The sequence below is a fragment of the Onychomys torridus genome, chromosome 23 (genome assembly GCF_903995425.1).
Source record: "Onychomys torridus chromosome 23, mOncTor1.1, whole genome shotgun sequence".
NCBI lineage: Eukaryota > Metazoa > Chordata > Mammalia > Rodentia > Cricetidae > Onychomys > Onychomys torridus.
In genome coordinates this window covers 21072110-21088713 of record NC_050465.1, presented here as the reverse complement: position 1 = coordinate 21088713, position 16604 = coordinate 21072110, and the positions used below count along the sequence as shown (strand labels likewise).

General features: G+C 48.1%; 1 protein-coding gene across 2 annotated transcripts; it reads left to right on the top strand.

Moving 5' to 3' along the window:
• Nucleotides 1-1034: 1034 nt before the first annotated feature.
• Nucleotides 1035-16591, top strand: LOC118573430 (ATP-dependent DNA helicase DDX11-like). Of its 2 annotated transcripts, XM_036173720.1 has the most exons (10): nt 1035-1221; nt 1318-1465; nt 4768-5013; nt 5822-5911; nt 6207-6328; nt 9243-9291; nt 10132-10239; nt 11813-11900; nt 14368-14573; nt 16188-16591. In XM_036173720.1, the coding sequence occupies exons 1-10, from the start codon at nt 1151-1153 to the stop codon at nt 16371-16373; spliced, it is 1314 nt and encodes a 437-aa protein (XP_036029613.1). In that variant the 5' UTR covers nt 1035-1150; the 3' UTR covers nt 16374-16591. The 2 variants fall into 2 exon arrangements, with proteins under 2 accessions (XP_036029613.1, XP_036029614.1); XM_036173721.1 differs by lacking the exon at nt 6207-6328 and having other exon boundaries at nt 5822-5967; nt 16188-16480.
• Nucleotides 16592-16604: the final 13 nt, after the last annotated feature.

The following is a 16604-nucleotide window of genomic DNA, read 5'->3' as shown; positions in this document are numbered from 1 at the left end:
GCTTTGCCTCCTTTGCTGTGTGTGGTTTTTAGTGACAGAAAACCAAATCTCGACAGAGCGTTCCTCAGAGCCTGGCAATTCTTTATTTTTCATTACCCAACTCTAACGAATTCACCGTAGTACAACTTTGTACCTATAGTACTGTGAGACAGATTCACTGTCTACATTAAGGAGGAAAAATTAATAAATAGATGCATGAAGTACTACACCAAAAAAACCCTCCAAAACTCTTTAGGCTTTTTATCTCTGACAAATTTATTTTAACGTTTAACATTCTTCCAGAAAAGTCTTAATTAACAACAGTAACTGGGGAGACCAAAAATCTCACATTTGGGGTTAGATCAAGGCTGGATCCCTTAATGTTCCCTCCATCCCATCTTTCTATTATTGAATTATCTTAGTTTGTTATTTGGGTTTTGGTTTTTGTTCTTTTGTTTTGGTAATTTCTCCACCTGGGTAGTCATTTTTCTACCCCTAAATATAATCGGAAGAACACATTGGTAACTGCTTTTCCTCATAAATAGAGTGACAACTCTCACTGTCGTATAGGATACTGTAGTTAAAAATAATTTTTCAATTTATTAATAATAAACTGGGTCTTAGGGTTATTAATATTTGGAATTAGAAGAGATGGACTGTCCAGTTAACTCTCAAGAGAGTTGTGGGTGAGTGTGACCTCCAGAAGGCAAACACAGTTTCAGAAGACACAGCAATGGAACACAGGTGGAGCTGAGAGCCCTTGACCCGGCAGGGGAGGAGGAATCCTGTGGCCTTAGTATTGGGAAGCCATCCCAGTCCGAGATTAGTGACTGTGAAAAGTGTCCTTCCAGTCTGGTACCAAACAACTGTTTTTAAGGGGTGCTAGGGTGTCAGGGGTCAACCCCCAGGCTCCCACTAGCTGCTAGTAAGCTGTCTACCATTGAGCCCCAGGAAGCTCCAATGTCTTGAGGCCAGAAAACGATGACCAGTAGATGGCGCTGCTTGTTGCACGATGCTGGCCTTGGGGTGAAAGCTCTCTGCTTCTGTGGAGGCGCTGGAAGGGTGTCTGGTAGCAGCATGAGAGGCTCATGTTAGGTCTTTCCTGGGCTGGATTCTGCAATACTAGTGTCTGAGCAGCATCGTCAGATGGAATGTCCGGTCCTGGAATATCATGTATAAATGGACAGGATGTGGTCTCCGCTTGCCAGAAGAGATAGAGCTGAGAGGGGAAATCTGTGACAAGTGAGAAAACTGCTCTGGGCTAAAGATTTCAAGCCAACTCATGGCTCATGAGAAAGGTAGTAGATTTCTCTTACCTTTTTTTTTTTTTAACTCTAGGGCCATGGCTGACGAAAGCCAGGAGATGGGTGGCATCCATTTTCCTTTCCCCTTCCCACCCTATCCTATCCAGAAGGACTTCATGGCGGAGCTCTACAAGGTTTTGGAGGCTGGCAAGATTGGGATCTTCGAGAGTCCAACTGGCACAGTGAGTGTGTGGGCTGAGGGAGTGTCAGCCACTAAGACAACTTGGAGGTAGCCTTGCTTTCCTTGACGGTTCTCTCGTGTAGACATTGCCTTCCTTGAGAAGAAAGTGGGCACAGGAGTTATCAGTTTATCTTTCTGCACAGTACTGACTTCACTGCTAAACTGTTAAACACAACACCACAGTCTGAGGAAAATCAGGCTAAAGACAGCTGGGACTTTAAAATTGCAGTGGACACCGTAACACCAGTGCTTTGGGATTTCTCTGGCACACTACTGCCTTGATGTTGAGGGACATAAACATGGCTGTGGCTTTTCTCCAGGTTGGGCGTACTGTTTTAGAGTGTAGGATATAGGTTCCTGCGTGCTGTTAGGAGCCCACCGAGGGACCCTCTGTTTTCCTTCCTGACCCAGATTGAGTGAGAGATGTACTTGAGGTGAGCTGTTGAGACTGATAGGGCTGTGGCTGGTGATCCCCAGCTTCTTTCCGCCATTCTGGTGTGTTACCTTGCCACATGAGTACTATGAGATGGTGTGAAGATTCTCAAACTCTCACAGATATAAAAAGCCTTTAGTCCCTGTTAACTGCGTGCCTGGTATCTGTGGAGCTTGGCAAGGTTGGACTACAGGAGGCTTTAAATATGAGTTTTCTGAAGGAACAAATAAAGGAGAGTGAATTATCCCCATTCTTATGTGTGCAGAGGTACATCTCTAGAATTGACACTCAGGATTCTGGGACAGAAAATACGTCTTCTGGGATACTCCGTTGCTCCTTTTCATTCCTTTTATACCAGTGGTTCTCAACTTGGAGGTCGTGACCCCTTTGGGGAGTAAAAAAAAAAGGCCCTTTCACAGGGATTGCATATCAGCTATCCTGCATATCAGATATTTACATTATGATTCATAGCAATAGCAAAATTACAGTTGTGAAGTAGCAACAAGAATAACTTTATGGTTGGTGGTCACCACACCTGAGGAACTGTATTAAAGCGTCGCAGCATTAGGAAGGTTGAGAGCTGCTGCTCTGTATGAGTGGGAACATTTTCTGAGTGCCTTGTGAAGACTGTTCCATGGCTCAGGAGAGCATTTAGGTTTGCAGGGTTTCTGTTTTTATTTCTTTTAAAACAGGGTTTCTCTGTGTTGTCCTGGCTGTTCTGGAACTCACTCTGTAGACCAGCCTAGCCCAGAGATCTATCTGCCTCTGCCTCTCAAGCGCTGGGATTAAAGGCGTGTGCCACCATAGCCTGGCTGGATCTGCAGCTTTTTAACAAGTCAACCTCTTTTAGTGCCGTTAACATTATTATTTTTAATTTCTATTTTACATTACTTGAGACAAACCAGGGCCTCAAGCATAGCAGTGGAGCCCTTTACTACCCACTTACCTTGCAGCCCTCTCAGTCTGTAACTTTTATGGGTTTACTACAATGCCTAAGCATGTGGGCCTTTAGTTACCTTTGGTGTTTGTGTTAGAGGGCACGCTGTTAATTTTGGAAGGTGATTTGGGGCGTAACCTTAGGAACTGCTGCTTCCTTTTTTGTGAGGCTATATAGGGCACTGTCCCTGGGCCAGTGATGCGTGCTGGTGTCTTACCTGTCTTGTCCAGCACCATCTACAGACAGTGTTTCTTTCCACAGCCAGTACATGCCCACCATCCCCAGGCTCTTCTGGAGGAGTGCTGCTTGGGTTTCTTTCCATTTGGTGTTTCTGGAAGCTGAAACAGTGCAATGGGGTGTTTGTTCTTTAAGTTGTGTGAGCGGACTATTCCTCAGAAGGGTCATCCTACCAAGAACCATTCAAAATATTAATGAAAGTGATAGATTCCTCATCTCAGGACAGTGATATTCCATCCTTATTTAGAAGTAGCAAGTACCCAATTTCTTACTTTACTGCCAGGTATTTTTTTTTGTGTTCTGCTTTCTGTGTGTGAACTGTGCTAAGGCTTGTGTCGGCTGCATGAGTGGATCTTAGTGTTGTCTGTCCCAGTTTGGCATATATGTGGAAATGAGCTTTGAGAGTCAGTCAGCTCAGAGTCCCAGAGCTAATAAGATGAGTTACTGTTTCATCTAGGCTTGCAGGCGAGGAGTCTAAGGCTTACGGACCTCCCAGGGCAGGTAGGTCTAGAACCCTGGTCTGCAGACTCTCAGCCGCCTGGGACTAAGTAGGCAGAGGGATCAGTAGACAGAAGGCTAGCTCTAAAGATTCACCTGAAACCCAAATGGATCCTAGGAGCAGCAGCCTGGGGGGACTCCTCCCTAGAACTGTGTCCCTCTCCTGGGCCTTCATAGTATAGAGTACCACAGATTGGGTGCACAGCAGAAATCCGGCATCTTACAGTTCTGGAGTTTCAAGGTCTGGAATCAACATATTAGTAGGTTTGCTTCATTCTGAGGGCTGTGTGGGAAGGGTGTCCAGGCCCACTCCTTGGCTTATAGATGCCATCTTCTTCCTGTGTTCCTTCATGGTGCCTTTCTTCTGTATGTGTCTCCATCTGCATGTCCCTTTCTCATAAGGTTCCCAGTCCTTGTAAGAATTAGGACCCACCTAAGAGCCTCATGTTAACTAATGGGACCCACCGTGATTCTGTTTCCAGGTAAGTTCACATCCTGAGATACTGGAGTTAGAGTTCGGCATAGGGGATGCATGTCAACCTGTGAAGGGCCCATGGACAACTGACCTTAGTCAAGAACAGTGTTGTGGACAGCAGTCATCCTCAACAGTAGGGACTCGTGTGACTGATTATGTTGTGTCCGCACTTCAGTTGCCTTAGAGCTTAGAGTCCAATGTGGCCTTGGCAAGAATTTGGGATTTCATGCTTTCTTTTTGTTTTTGTTTTCAAGACAGGGTTTCTCGGTGTAGCTTTGGAGCCTGTCCTGGAACTCACTCTGTAGCGTAGGCTGGCCTGGAACTCACAGACATCCTCCTGCCTCTGCCTCCCGAGTGCTGGGACTAAAGGCGTGCGCCACCACCGCCCGGATGGATTTCATGCTTTGTATTTCTTGGCTATTAGTGAATTTTTTCCACCAGTGTTAGTTATATTAACTTGCAGTGTTTGTAAGTTGAGAAAACACTTGCAATCTTTTGGAACGTGGAGCTCTGTGGTTTCAAAGCTGCTGGTTACTGCTTCTTGGACCAGGTTTCACACCCTCTTTCCTGTTTCTGTGGACTCTGCTACTAACTTGTTTCCTTTCGGGATGGTCTCTGAGCATGCTCATGCTGAGAAGTACAGCTTCTGACTATTAATTGGGGAGCTGTCCTTCTGGCAAGCTTGGCTGCTGGCCGTGTTTGAGGTCACTCTTCTTCCTGCAGGGCAAGTCCTTAAGTCTCCTTTGTGGGGCCCTCTCCTGGCTCCGTGACTTTGAACAGAAGAGATTACAGGCAGAGGCTCGTCTCCTTGCACCTGGGACTGGCCCCACCTGTGGTGGGCAGAACTCGCTCCCATCTTCCTCATCTTGCCAAGAGCCCTCTGACACCCCGAGGCCTGGCAGAGAACCTGACTGGGTCACTGAATTTGTTCAGAAGAAGGAAGAAAGGGACCTGGTGGAGAGGCTGAAGGTGAGCTCTGAGGGGCTGAGAGAGGGGAGCGATCAGGGACACAGCTTCTCTTGTAGCTAGAGTTTTCCTGCCGGGCCCAGGGTCAGGACAAATCTCTCTTACCCGCCAGTCCCACAGCTGCTCAGACCCAGCCAAGTAAACACACAGAGACTTACACTGCTTACAAACTGTCCGGCCATGGCAGGCTTCTTGCTAACTGTTCTTCTATCTTAAATTAACCCATTTCTATTAGTCTATAAGTTGCCACGTGGCTCGTGGCTCACCAGTATCTTAACACATTGCTTCTCATCATGATGGCTGGCAGCGTCTCTCTGCCTCAGCCTTCCTGTTCCCAGAATTCTCTTCTCTGTTTGACCCGCCTATACTTCCTGCCTGGCTACTGGCCAGTCAGCATTTTATTTATATAGAGCGACATCCACAGCATTCCCTGATTATTTTCAATTTATTACAAGTTGAAGAATTCCATAGTCTTTGTTTTGGTGGTCCCTTTCAACCCTTCTGTGAACCTGTGTGGCTGTCGCTGTCTTTCTGATGCCAGCAGACCTTTCCCATTTATGGCTCACTTGCCGAGGGACTCGGTTGAAGAATGACTTTTGTGTACCCCAGAGAAAGAGGATGTAGCTCTTTTGCACTGAGCAGTGGGGCCAGGCCTGCAGGGATGGAGTGTGTGTGGGGGGGAAGCTGGGGGAGGAGGGTTGGAGGAGAGGTGTGTGAGGGAAAGGCAAGAAGGCCCCTAGTAGACTCCTCGCTGAGAAGGGCCCGGTGTGGCCCCTCCTGTAGGAGTCTTTCTGCTGTCCCTGTCCTTTAGGAGGAGCAGGTGAAGAGAAGGAAGCAAGAGGAGCGTCTGCAGCAGGTCTGCCAGGACGGAAGAAGGTTCAGGTTTGCAGCTAAGCACATGGTGAGCATCTGGAGGGCTGTGGCCTGCGAGGCAGCCGGACGCTACCTGCGGTTGAGGTGAGAGACCAGAGTGGCAGACTCCAGTCCTTGCTCTGTTGGCCAGTAGCTAGGGATCTTAAGGGGTGGAGAACTTGAGTCTGGAAGAGGAATTCTTGAGCAGGGTAGGGAGGCTCATGAGATGATGAGGTTAGTCGGGGTGCCCTGTCCTTGGTGACAGCGGCGCCAGGGGCCAGCTCTGTCAGGGAGTCGGCGAGGACCCAGTGCTGAGACTTCTTTTTGTCTTTGTTCCTACCTAGAAGAAGGAGGAAGAGGAGACCGAGACTCTCCTGTGCCTCAGCAGGGAGATGCTGGCTGAAGGGACCTGGCCAGAACACCTGGAGCAGCTGGCATGCAGGGAGGAGGAGCTGGTTCTGGCAGAGTAAGAGAGTGATGAGGAGAGAGGAGCCAGCAGGTGAGAGAGGCCTCTGCTGCAGTCAGTCTATAGCCCTGCTGGTGCGGCTCCGCCCTCGGGCCACCTGAGGAGAGGGCCTGATAGCCAGCTGCCCTTCACTCTGTCCGCCTTTTCTTTAGAGTCCATAAATGCTGGTGACAGCCATGGCTGGCCTTTACTCTGTGCTGGTCCCTTGTATGTGTTGAGATAGTTTTCCCTGTGGTAGCTCAGTGGTGGAATCCTGGAGGCTGTGGATTGGTCAAGTGCCTTGGCCATTGCTGTGGGCTTATAAATGGAGGGGAGATCTAGGCCTAGACCTAGACCACCTGGCTCTAGATCCCATATTCTCCACCACTAAACCTAAGCATGTGTGGAGTGCATGGACCTAACTGTCAAGGAGGTCCTGACTCAGACTTGGACACTGTTTTAAGGCTTCTGGTCCAGGTGGGCAGGTTCCCATTTTATGAGCTTCACTTGGGGGTGAATCAGGAAACCCCGAATAGGAGGGACTTGGTTACTTCTGCACCTCACAGAGCCTTTCCAGACCCTCTTTTCTCATTCCCACCTTAATTCTCATGGAGGGAGTCCTGGTCTGGGTGCTACAGCCCGGAGTTACACCCTGAATAGGCTCAGTGACCATAGGTGGACGTGGCGTGGCCATTTGGGGAACAGAACACAGCTCCCCCTAGCTGGGGATCTGCACGGGATTGATCTGTGGGACTCTGAGTAGTCAGTTGAGGTGGGCTGGGTGTAACTCTGTCCATGAGCAGCATTTCAGGGCTGGGAGGTGGGTGGTCAGTAAGCACACAGCGCCAGTTTGAAGCCAGAGTGTTTGCTGCAGACAAGGAGTGCAGCAGTGTGTGTGGAGACAGGCCAGAGGGGAGGCCTCTGAGGGGCCAGTGTGTTAAGACAGAGGCTCAGGAAACCTAGGGCATGAGGGCTCTGAAGAGGGACCCGTAAGCTCAATGGGCTGAAAGTGGGGACAGTGTGTGCTTGAGGGGAACCCCAAGTGTCAGAACAGAGAGGTGAAGGAAGAGAGAGAAGACCCAAGGCTGAAGTAGTTGGACTTTTCTATAAGCCTCAGAGCCCGTCCATACTTTATGGATGTCATAGTCATTACAGCTGGAGGCTGCGGAAGGGTTAACTGAGCCAGAGTGATATGTTCCATTTCCAGTTCTAGGGAGGTCCTTCAAGCATGAAAGTTCATGGCTGTTTCTGATGGCACAAGGATTAAAGCAGCTTTATTGCCCTTCTGTGAAGGCCGTGAGGGTCCCATATGTGTCATGCTCTGGTGGACACTGGTTGTCACATGGACTGATTGTTTCTAGTGTAACTCCATAGCCTAAGAACACGCGTGAATTCATAAAGGATAAATCCAGGCTCTTTATAGCCCCTATGCAGCACACCTGTTTGACTCACAGCCACCCTTTGCCAGACACCAGAGGGGCAGCTGCTTTGTCTTCCTAAATGCACAAGTCTCCCCTTCTCTGTTTGAGGGTTTTCTAATGTTCAAAATACCCTTCTCTCCTCCCGAGGCAGATTTCCTCACTTCCTTCAGAGCCCACTCTAGTCCTACAGCCTGGAACAAGGACTGCAGGTCCCCCAGCTTCCTACGGCCTGGACAAGGACCACAGGTCCCCCAGCTTCCTACAGGTGGACAAGGACCTCAGGTCCCCCAGCTTCCTACAGGTGGACAAGGACCTCAGGTCCCCCAGCTTCCTACAGCTGGACAAGGACCTCGGGTCCTCCAGCTTCCTATGGCCTAGACTAGGACAGCAGGTCCTCTGGACACACAGATCCCATCTACAGAGGGCTTGCTCTCACCTGGCATTGTGGCATATACCTGTTACTGCAGAAGTTGAGTGTATGAGGTGGGAAAATATTTGGGTTATGGTCAATCTGGGGGTGCTGAGTGGTGGTGGCACACAAATCTCAGCACTCAGACGCCGAGACAAAAGATCTCTGAGTTCAAGGCCAACCTGGTCTATAGAGTGAGTTCCAGGACAGCCAGGGCTATGTGGAGAAACCTGTCTTGAAAAACAAACAAAACAAAACAAAACAAGTCAAAATCAGCCTGGGGTATGTAGTTAGATTCTGAGGAAAAAGTAAAAGCATTTTTTTTTTAAATCTCTTTCCCAGATCCTGCTAACTGCCCCACTTGTATGAGCAATATACATTCAAACTTTTCACAGAACTGATGACAGCTCCTCACTGGCTGTGAAGTTAGCCCTCCAGTTAGTCTCTACAAACCCCAAGGCATGGCATTAAAGAAATGATTTGGAAGGAAAACCTTCCTTTTTTAAAATCGAGTATGCTGCTCGATTAAGTTGGCGTGTTCATGTAGGAGACCTTGTGTCTCTGTGGAGCTGGGTAGTGTTGACTGAATGTCCTTTCCTGGCCCTGGTGCAATGGGTCCTTTGCTCTGGGAGGGCAGACCGAAGCTGTGGTCAGAGCCGACATCTACTTTGTTCCGCCAGGCCGTGTGGGCTTCACTCGGGAACTGGGCACAGGATTCTTGTAGCCAGGTCGGGGGCACAGCAGAAACAAGAGAAGCCGGGTTGTTGGCTTGTACCTATGACAGGAGACACAGGAGAAACTCACTTTGAGATGGGGAGGTACCATAACAGGGGTGGCAGGGCAGAGCCCCAGCCACACCCCGGGGGGACAGGGCAGAGGCATCAGTGTTTGTGAGGGAGCAGCAGATAGAGGGAAGAGTTCAAGGCCCCGGGGTAACAGAGGGGAGGTTCTCCACTTCACGGCAGAGTGGCCCTGTTGATGTCTGAGTAAAGGGCTGCCCTCCTGCTTGTCAGTGAGGGCCCAGAGCACATTCCAGTGCTTTTAGGTATTTGTTGTCCTGTGTGTGCCATGTGAAAACTCACCTCTGTGTTTGTCTGTCTCTTAGAGTGGATGAGGAGGATGAGGATGACTTGGAGGAAGAACATATAACCAAGGTAAGCTCAGCTGCCTACTCCTTGAATGCTTCTAGAGGCGGGAGAGGGGAGTTCCTATGTCCAGGACTCTTTGTTCTAGCAGTTTCTCGGCCTCCTGTGGGTGAAGAGCTCCCAGCCTTCCAGGTGTGTGCTTCCCAAATGCAGAGCACTGATCGCTCTTGTTGCTCCCTTGAGGAGCTGGGCTCTGAGGGGAGACCTCCGGAGGTGCAGCATTTGGGGCCAAGGACTCACAGAGTTTCCCTTTGCAGTGGGCACCAGTGAGGGCAAGGGCGGAGCAAGCCAGTGTGCCCTCATTATTCTTGGACTCTCACGGTGTGTTTCTCTTCCTGCTTGTATTTCACATGCGTGGAGTGTAGTGAGTCATGTGTGGTCTGTCACTCTCCATTTTAAAAGTACATGGTTTCATCCAAGATGGATCTTTTCTGTTGAAAGTAGGTGTCCTCCTCTGCTCTTCTGTCTCCTCACTGCTGAATCCTAGAGTAACCAGAATGTGCACCTCAGGCTCCATCTTTCCCTTCAGGGCACATGTAGGGAATAACTTTCCACCTGTGTTCTCCGAGGGCTGAGGGTCATGCTGAATCCGGAGTCAGTGCTGTGGGGAAACTCGCTCTCCGAGGGTCTCCAGCTCCTGCGGTGTGGCAGGACTTGAGGTCAAGTGTGAGTTGTGAGAGTTGAGTCCTGGGGACTGCTTGAACTTCTAGAGCACTGCTAAGCCCTCCTCAGGGTTAGCTGACCTGAGCTGATGTGTGCACTTGTAACCGCCTGCCTTCCTCCTGCAGGACCTCAGGCCAGTATGAGCTAGTCAGACCCCTCTTTGAACCCTTTCTTTCTTCTGGTCAGCTTTATTACTGCAGTCGGACACACTCACAGCTGGCCCAGTTCATACAGGAAGTATGGAAGAGCCCTTTTGGCAAGGAAACCTGGCTAGTCTCTCTTGGCTCTCGGCAGGTAGGCAAAGTGGGTGGGTAGGGGAGCTCAGCCCAGACAGATTCCTGTTCTGTGTCTTTTGTCTTGGCCCAGCATAGAAAACTGGTTGGGTGGAGGCAGGCGGTGGGAGGGATCCCTGCTCCTTTGTTCTCAAGGTTATTGTTCTGGAGAAGGTGCAGGAGCAGCAGGCTGGGTGGTGGCCCTTCCTATGACCTTTAGCCAGCACCATTGTGGTCTTTGTCTTTAATGGAAGCCTGTCCTTAGTCGTCAGATTTAAAGATGTGAGCTCACCAAGGAGTGCAGAGAGTGGGGTAATAGTCTTTCCAGACCAGATGGTCAGTGAAAACATAGGTACAGATGGAGCAGGTGTATTTAGGAATACTTATGCATGATTGTATGCATATGGCTGTAATATCAATTGATGGAAAACGGCCATGAGTTTGAAAGAGATCAAGGAGCATTTGCAGGGAGGAAAGGGAAGGGAAAAATAGTGTAATTATAATGTCAAAAAATCGAGATTAAAAACTGTACTATTGTTCATGCTTCTCTCATCCAGTCCCAGAGACCACAACAAAGGCCAGCATATTTTATTCAATGAGCTGTTTCCTAAACACCTCATAGAAAACTCACCCTTTGGTTGGAAAGAAACAGAATATCAGCACATTAAAAAAGCATTCATTTAAGTCAGGCATGGTGGTGGGAGCACATCTTTAATTCCAACACATGGGGAGGCAGAGGCAGGCAAATCAGCCTGGTCGATGTAGTAAGCTCCAGGAAGTCAGCTATATATTGAGACCCTATCTCAAAAAAAAAGAAAAAGCTGGTTGGTGGTGGTGCATGCCTTTAATCCCAGCACTTGGGAGTCAGAAGCAGGCCGATCTCTGTGATTTTGAGGCCAACTTGGTCTACAGAGTGAGTTCCAGGACAGCCAGGGATACACAGGAAACCCTGTCTTGAACCTCCCCCTTCAAAAACCCCCCAAAACAAAAAACAACAAACTAAAGAAACAAAAAAAACCCAAACCTCTCATACCCAAATGGGGCCAGGGCTCTAGCTGCAAAGAAGCAAGCTTCAAAAAAATACAAAATGGGCTGGAGAGATGACTCGGTAGATAAGAAAGAGCACTTGTTGCTCTTCCAGAGGATCCAGGTTCAGTTTCTAGCATCTATATGGCAGCTAACAATCATCTGTTACTCTAGTCCAGGTGATCGTAGGCTGTCTTCTAGCCTACTTGGGGATGAGACACACATGGTGCACAGACATACATGTGGACAGAACACCCACACACCTAAACTAAGAGTAGGTAAGTCCACACTGACCAGTCCAGAGCACAGTGGGTGGCACGTTTGAAGACAGCAGCTCCAGTCTCAGAAAAGGTGATGAGTTTTGTGTATACCTTGGGCACAAACAAGTTTCTTTCCTTCAGGAGGGCAGAAGAGCAATTTAGTGGTCACGTTTATATTAATGGTCCATGCTGTATTTGAGAGGAAACAGGTCAATATTTAGGGTTGACTGAGTGTGAACTTGGTGGTTGAGGTTTGCCCAATGTGCATGAAGACCCCTGCCTTCTCTCTCCTCCTCTCCTGCCTTATAGAACCTTTGTGTGAATGAAGATATGAAAAGCCTGGGTTCTGTGCAACTTATGAATGACCGCTGTGTGGACATGCAGAGAAGCAAACACGGTATGCAGAGGATCGTGGGCTGTGCTGGACACTGGGAGTGGCAGAAATGCTTGCTCTGACCCATTTTCTAGCCACCATTTTTGGCTTTGTTCTAGTGGCTGTCTGCTCTCTGACCCCAGATAAGTTTATTTCGGGGTACACACAATATTTCAGGCAACACAATACCCACCACATTTCCCTTATTTTTGTGTAAAATTAAAAAAGGTTATAACTAATACAAGAAAAATCATATCCAATAAGTATATACAATATACAAAGTCAAGATTACATTAATGATGTCTAGTCCATTAACATTTGACAGATTCAGGTGAAAAACTCCATTATATATAACAATGTCCAGTCCAGTAATATTTGATAAACTCAGACCAAAAATTTTTCAGTACTTACCCTATTTAAAACATGAAGTTCCTTTTTTAAAAGTAGATTCCATAATCTCCCTTTTTATCTTATCATATCGATATTCTCTTTTTTCTTTTCATAGTAGATTCAATAATCTACCTTTTGTCATTTTTATACCTTTTCCTTTTTCTTTTTACAGTAGATTCAGTGATCTACCCATTTATCCTATTATTTCTTTATCCTTTTTCTCAGAGTAGATTCATTGATCTACCTCATATCTAATCTCCATGTTCAGCTCTTTTCCTGACCATTAACAATTAACAACTTATAACCAGCTATCGTAAACAATGACAATATCCAAAACTCTTTAAACGACCAAAAACCTACCATCCCACCTCTTGGGAATGTGGGCGTCATTTCTTAAAATTACTTCTATCTTTAGGGGATCCTGAAAAGAAAATTTTTGGGTTAATTGTCAAGTCCTGTATCATTTGTCCCACCGCTGCATAATGAGAAAGTGCAGGGCTTGTTTCAAGTCCTTGTTCAAGTAGTCTGTCAGGCTGGATCATCTCAGCTAGCCATCTCAAAATTGTCCTGAGTAGTTTGTAGTCTAAAGTGGAGCTTTCCGAGGTGTTAATCAGCTTAATGGCTTTATCATAGTCCATGTGGAATCATCATTGTGGGATCCTGTCATCTTTTTGAAGACTTCAAAGTCACTGTTAGGCGTGGTCATGGTTCCCCTTAGATTTTTTTTTTTTTTTTTTTTTTTGTGCCTCCTCTGTGGTTTGGAGCAATCACAGTCTGATAAATGTCAGTCTCTTGGAACCATGGATGTTTTTCCCTAGAAGAGAACATCTTCACAGCAATTTCTCCCCACCATTTGTCTTGCCAAACTTTTTCAAACTGACCTTTGCCGATGCTTTCTTGTAACATGATGGTCCTGGCAATTCTCTGAACAGTCAGCAGTAAACACTTCGTCTCAGGTAGCAGCATCACCACAGTCACCAACACAATGAGAAACAGCCGGCAACTCGGAGCAGCAGCCGCTGCCTCCATGGTCCCACCGCAAACGTTTGTGGTTGGGTCCTGGGCCGAAACTTATCTTTAGCAAGCCTCCTGGGCTGGCCTCAAACTTGGGATCCTCCTGCCTCTACCTTCTTCAGTAAATCCTACTGGCATGCGCCACCACAACCGGCCGAGTGTAGCTCAGGCCTGAGCTGGGGCGCGCAAGGCCACAGGCAAGAGGCTTTTTTGTGAATTCATACCACGAACGTTGGGTGCCAGATGTAGCATGAATCTTAAAGGTTCTTATTAATAAAATCAAACCTGAGGCCAGTTATTGGGGTGAATGCTGGAAGATCATAGACACAGAACAAGCCACAGTTACCTCACCTCACCAGTTCTTCAGCTGGTCTTGTTTCCTCAGACTAGTAACCCTGAGTCCTCATCCAGAATGAATCTCAGCTGAACTGTGCTGCTGTATAGCCTGAATGCTTCTCCAGCCAAATGCTTAACTAACTAAATGCTTAACTCCTCTGGTGCCTGGTTTTCATGCCTTATATATCTTTCCCTTCTGCCCCACTCCTTGGGATTAAAGGCTGGGTTTCTGGGATTAAAGGCATGGGTCACCATGCTTAGCAGTTTCTAAAGTGGCCTTGCCTCCCAAGTGCTGGGATTAAAGGCGTGCACCACCACCACCCAGCTTCTGCTCTGGCTTGCTCTGACCCATTTTCTAGTCACCATTTTTGGCTTTGTTCTAGTGGCTGTCTGCTCTCTGACTCCAGATAAGTTTATTTCGGGGTACACACAATATTTCAGGGAACACAATACCCACCGCACTACAGGGCCATGACGATGAAGACCGTGTGTAACCCAGAAATAATGGGCAAGTGGGCCCTGCTTCCTTCCTCAGACCTCCTCCTTAGGCAGGAATGGTACGCTTTCTGGGTCAGGGTCAGGGACCTGGCTCAGAGATGTTTGTGCCATCTATGGAGAGTATAAAGTAAAATCCTGGAGTGCTTTGATGAGTCACAGTTGGCAGCAAGAAACGTGTTTGGACATCACTGCACCTACTTCTGACCCCAGAGCTCCTTCTTGTTCTAGCTTTCTCTCAACTGTCCCACCACAGAGAAGAACGGAGCCGGGGAAGACAAGCCAAAGAGAAGGAGACAGAAAATCCAGACCTCTTGCCCATTCCATAACCATGAGCAGATGCAGCTTCTCCGGGATGAGATTCTGTTGGAGGTGAAGGACATGGAGCAGCTTGTGGCCCTTGGGAAGGAGGCACGGGCCTGCCCCTATTACGGAAGCCGCTTTGCCATCACTGCAGCCCAGGTGAGTGTGCTGGAGAAATGGGAAGTAGTTCTTGCACTAACTGGGGCTTACAAGGCTTTCTCCTTCCTCTTTAGTAGTGGAAGATGTTCCTACATGGGTTAGGCAGACAACTGTGCTGCACCGCATCCTCATGGCACAAAATTATCTTACCCAGAGCATGGGGTTGCTTTGGGCTAGAGGCCAGTTGGTGTTTTTGAGCATTCAGTGGATAGGAGCCAGGTCATCCTAAGAGTTGCTCATCCTAAGGAACCAGACTGAAAAGGTGTTGGGTAGGAGTTGAGCCCAGAACATGAACATAACCAAATGGCTTTTCAAGTTGACTGCTGACATATCCACCACCTGCCTGCACATGGCAATCCGGTCTTGTTCAGACCTGCCCTATCTGTATATGGAGAGGAACCGCTGATTTTTGTCTGACAGCCCCTTGCTGTTCACTGTGGCTGATGTCATACTGTCTTGCTCCCTCCCTGAAACGTGTCACTCATAGGGAGATCTGTGTCATCTGGGAGACCTAGATGGATTTCAAAAGAGAGCAGTTCTCAGTAACCACACCGCACAGTGGAGTGCTCCCTCGTGATGTCCCTGCTCTATGTGGGTACTCCCAGACAAACTGGGGCGCGGTCCACAGATGTCTCAGAGAGTTAGTGCTGCCACCATTTCTATAGACGTATGAAGCCCTGAAATTGGCCTGGTCTTGCCATGTGAAAGCAGTTTTCACCTTATTTTTCTTTGTAGTAGTCCATTGAAACAGCCCTGTTCTCCCCAGAAGAACACTCTGGCCCAGAAAGAGGAGTTTCTCTTCTCTCACTCTCTTAAATGCTGGTACCCATATTGGCACCTGAGCCTTGGATTTCCAGTTTTCTGAATTTTCATTATGGGTACCTTTTTGTGTGTGTTTGGTGGGTACATGTGTCTGCACGCATGTGTGCAGGCCAGAGAACAACTTTAGGTGTGACAAAGCTAGTGGGTATGTGAGCCTGTTCTTGTCTCCCTGCTGCTGGGATTTCAAGCAGTACCACCACCGCTGGCTTTTCCCCATGGGTTTGTGGCTCAGACTTAGCCCTTGCTTTCAAGGAAAATGCTTTACCAACAGAGCGATCTCCCATACTTACCTGATTGGAAGATATTCATAGCAACATATGCTTTCAGATTTGATTTTATACTCACCCCTCAATTGACATGGTTTGTCAAATTCACTTAGCTGATGAAAAACCAAGGGTCACTTAAATTAGAATTTGCCAGGGTCACAGCTCCAGGACCAGAAGCCACTGTTGCTTTCTGGTGCTCAGGGTGTTGAAGAAGTTTGGAGCCTGAGGGCTACTTGGGAACTTAGATGAGGTTCACCTCCAGGGACTCCACCCCTTCCCCTTCCCCAGATGATCAGCTCCAATGTTGGTTCCTCACAGTTGACATTCCACATAAAACATCTGAAGGAAGGTCTGTTGGAGCAGGCAGAACACTGAGCTTTGCTGTCCTGGCTTGTCCTGTGCAAGGTTTGAGTGAGAAGTTGAACAACTCCACAGGACTTAGTGGCCTGAAGTTTATTGCAGGATAAGCATTCTGCCGTGTGCAAGACTGTTTGCTTCATTGTCCGACGGTCATCTTTCCCTACAGTTAGTGGTGCTACCTTACCCAATGCTGTTGCATGCAGACACCAGACAGGCTGCAGGGATCAGGCTACAAAGGCCAAGTGTCATCATCGATGAGGCGCACAACCTGATCGACACCATCACCAACATCTACAGCACAGAGGTCACTGGTTCGCAGGTGTGTCTGCCTCTTTCATCTTGGGCAGATTGACATAGGTCAATCCTTTAAATGCCTGGGCCAGGAATTCCTCTGGATGTTGGGCTTGGTAGAGGCTGAGCTGAACCAAAACCTGTTCATCAGCGAGTGTGAGGTTCTTGGTACCCAGCTTGAGCAGAGTGGCATTTTCTGTCTACAGCTATCCTTCAACCAGCATGCTGCTAACTAGTTCTCTGTCAGTACAAGGGTGGCATCGGGACCAGGAGTCTCACAGGGTTGCATTTC

Bases quoted from the DNA above. Each gene is read 5' to 3' on its own strand.
- LOC118573430 (XM_036173720.1), top strand. From the start codon at position 1,151: ATGTATAAATGGACAGGATGTGGTCTCCGCTTGCCAGAAGAGATAGAG. The intron at 5,014-5,821 runs GTGAGCTCTGAG...CCTGTCCTTTAG, and splicing joins ACCTGGTGGAGAGGCTGAAG to GAGGAGCAGGTGAAGAGAAG. The intron at 6,329-9,242 runs GTAAGAGAGTGA...TCTGTCTCTTAG, and splicing joins GAGGAGCTGGTTCTGGCAGA to AGTGGATGAGGAGGATGAGG.